Below are 3,111 nucleotides of genomic sequence, written 5' to 3'. Positions count from 1 at the left end.
TGTTTTTATAGTAGTTTGAGTTGAAATCTTATGATGAAGTATGTAATAAAATATTTTTAATGACAGTGGCAGGAATAAATGTTTCATTGGCTGAATATGGAAGTAGTTGGAGAAAACGGATTTATTTATATGCCTTGGTTCATATATATATATATATATATAAAATAATAATAATAATTTTTTAACAGTTTTGCTCTTGTCACCCAGGCTGGAGTGCAGTGGTGTGATCTCAGCTCACTGCAACCTCTGCCTCCAGGGTTCAAGTGATTCTCCTGCCTCAGCCTCCCAAGTAGCTGAGATTATAGGCACCCGCCACCACACCTGGCTAATTTTTGTGTTTTTAGTAGAGACAGGGTTTTACCATGTTGGCCAGGCTGTTCTCAAACCCCTGACCTCAAGTGATCTCCCTACCTCGGCCTTCCAAAGTGCTGGGATTCCAGGCGTGAGCCACTGCGCCTGGCTGTTCCCATATATGTTTGTCAGAGGTGTGAGTAGGTAAAGATTTTGTTAATGGTATATTCTGGCCTCCATTACAATATGGCTTGATTTTTTCATACAACAACTTTGTTAAGACGTAATTCACATGTCATACAATTAACCTATTTAAAATGTGCAGCTTCATGATTTTTTATAATCAGCATGAATGTTGTGTAACCACCAGCACAATACACTTCAGAACATTTTTCTCACCCCAAAAAGAAACTCCATATTCACTAGGAGTCATTCCTTACTTGCTCTCTCCCCAGCCCTAGGCAACCCATAATCTACTTTCTGTTTCTGGATTTGCCTGTTCTGGACATTTTATATAAATAGAATCATAGAATATGTGGTCTTTTGTGACTGACTTCTTTCATTTAGCATGATGTTTTCATGATTCAGCCATGTAACCTATATCAATACTTCTTTCCTTTTTACTGCTGAACAATATTCCACTACACCCTTTCTGTGTCTACAGGTTGGCCTTCCAATTTGGCTTTTATGGGGAGTTGATCTGTAGGAAGATTTCTACATTATCTCTTCACCTGGTCCTGGCCACTGGGCTGTCCCTGCCATGCCTGCTTATAATTCCGTTTTTGAGGAGAGGGCCTGCATTACCTGGCTCTTCAATTTCTTTTAGTCTTTGTGTTTTGCAGTTTTTTTTTTTTTTCTGTGTTATATCCGGTTACTACTTTAGCATGTTTTAGAAGTAAGAACAGTGGCTAGGAAGGAGTTCAGTGGATGGAGGTAAGAGTTACAGGGGCCAGAGGATCTAGATTCAGCTGGCTTTTGCCAGGCTAAGTATCTTTAGGGTAGACAACATAGGACCTTTGAGAATTTAACTCCCTTTACATCTTGATTCAGGTTCCAAGTGTTCAGGATTCCATAGCTGCTTCACTTGTGCTTGTGGTCAGCCTGCATATGCCCATGACACAGTAGTGGAAACTAAGCAAGAAAGATTGGCTCAGGGAAAACCAGTGGGACAGGATGTTCCTTATGCAGCCATGGGAGGATTAACTGGTTTCAGCTCACTGGCGGAAGGCTACATGCGGTTAGATGACAGTGGGATCGGTAAGTTATGCTATGTGAAATGTGAGCCCATCGTATTGTTTTTATGTATGCTAGCAATAGTGAAGCCTTATATTTGTTAAGCACTTCATAGTATTTTTCTTTCAGAAAACATTCTCTCATTTGATTTTATTTTTTAAAGGAGGTTTTAAAATTTTATTTTATTTTTTATTTTTTCAGACCTATTTAGTATCCATGAAAGAGGTTTTATTGCTACCATACAATGTATTGTCATAGAATTTAGAAAGCACATGGCAGAGATCATTCCCATCCCAATACTTGTACTCAAATTTGAATCCATATCTCCATTGTTTGAAATAGCTGAATAATATTTATTTTATTTGATATGATAGAGTTTACCTGTTACTCTACTGTATGTAACTTATGCTATTATATCCATTTCATTTTGGAAACAATAGGCTTATGTTCATGTGTGTATATGAACACACATGTATATACATGTAATCACTTCTGTAGTAAAATCTGTATGTATGTGTGTGCACACATATATCTTGTTGCATATATATATGTTGTAAATAATGTAGGGAAAGTTTAATAGGATCTATTCTAAACGGTTAAAGGTAGATGGATCCTTCTGAGAGCTGAGTGGGACTGGGGAGCAGAATGTGTTCCCTGTCTACTCGAAACACTTGTGTGTAAGTTTTTTTTTTCCTATTTTAAACAAGCATGTATTTTTTCATTTAAAAATTACATAAATACAAGTGTATATTTTCTTTTCTTTTTTTGCTTTTTTTTGAGACAGAGTTTCACTCTCATTGCCCAGGCTGGAGTGCAATGGTGTGATGTTGGCTCACTGCAACCTCCGCCTCACAGGTTCAAGCGATTCTCCTGCCTCAGCCTCCTGAGTAGCCGGGATTACAGGCATGTGCCACCACACCTGGCTAATTTTGTATTTTTAGTAGAGATGGAGTTTCTCCATGTTGGTCAGGCTGGTCTCCAACTCCCGACCTCAGGTGATCTGCCTGCCTCAGCCTCCCAAAGTGCTGGGATTACAGGTGTGAGCCACCATGCCAGGCCCATACAAGTGTATATTTTCTTGTAAAATATTCAAACAATAGAAATTTAGTGGAAAAAAAAGAGAAATTAATTGCAAAGTACCCTTGAATACTTCTCTTTGGTTCTTTCCCCAAGGGTAATTTGCTATCATCAATTAATTTTTCTCTTTAACATACAATTTTACTATTTACTTTTTAATTTTTAAAAATTATTTGTATTTATTGTTTAAGAGATAGGGTCTTGCTATGGTGCCCAGGCTAGGTTTGAACTCCTGGGCTCAAGCGATCCTCCAGTCTCAGCCTTCCTAGTAGCTGGGATTACAGGCATGCATCACCATACCTGGCTTTACTTGTTTTTTTTTGTTTTTTTGTTTTTTTTTTATTATACTTTAAGTTCTAGGGTACATGTGCATAACGTGCAGGTTTGTTACATATGTATATTTGTGCCATGTTGGTGTGCTGCACCCATCAACTCGTCAGCACCCATCAATTCATCATTTATATCATGTATAACTCCCCAATGCAATCCCTCCCCCCTCCCCCCTCCCCA

The 3,111-nt window shown here is 38.3% G+C and overlaps 1 protein-coding gene across 1 annotated transcript in view; it reads left to right on the top strand.

Annotated features, from left to right (window-relative positions):
• Positions 1 to 3,111, top strand: part of FAM221A (family with sequence similarity 221 member A) — a 23,423-nt gene that overhangs the window by 9,951 nt on the left and 10,361 nt on the right. The window contains 1 exon segment of the mRNA XM_017896615.1: positions 1,342 to 1,548. Within this exon segment, the coding sequence (XP_017752104.1) occupies positions 1,342 to 1,548 (207 nt within the window).

This window comes from Rhinopithecus bieti, unplaced genomic scaffold (assembly GCF_001698545.2).
Source record: "Rhinopithecus bieti isolate Rb0 unplaced genomic scaffold, ASM169854v2 scaffold_29173, whole genome shotgun sequence".
Lineage (NCBI taxonomy): Eukaryota > Metazoa > Chordata > Mammalia > Primates > Cercopithecidae > Rhinopithecus > Rhinopithecus bieti.
The sequence above is the reverse complement of the archived record's forward strand: the minus strand, read 5'-3'. Positions and strand labels throughout refer to the sequence as shown.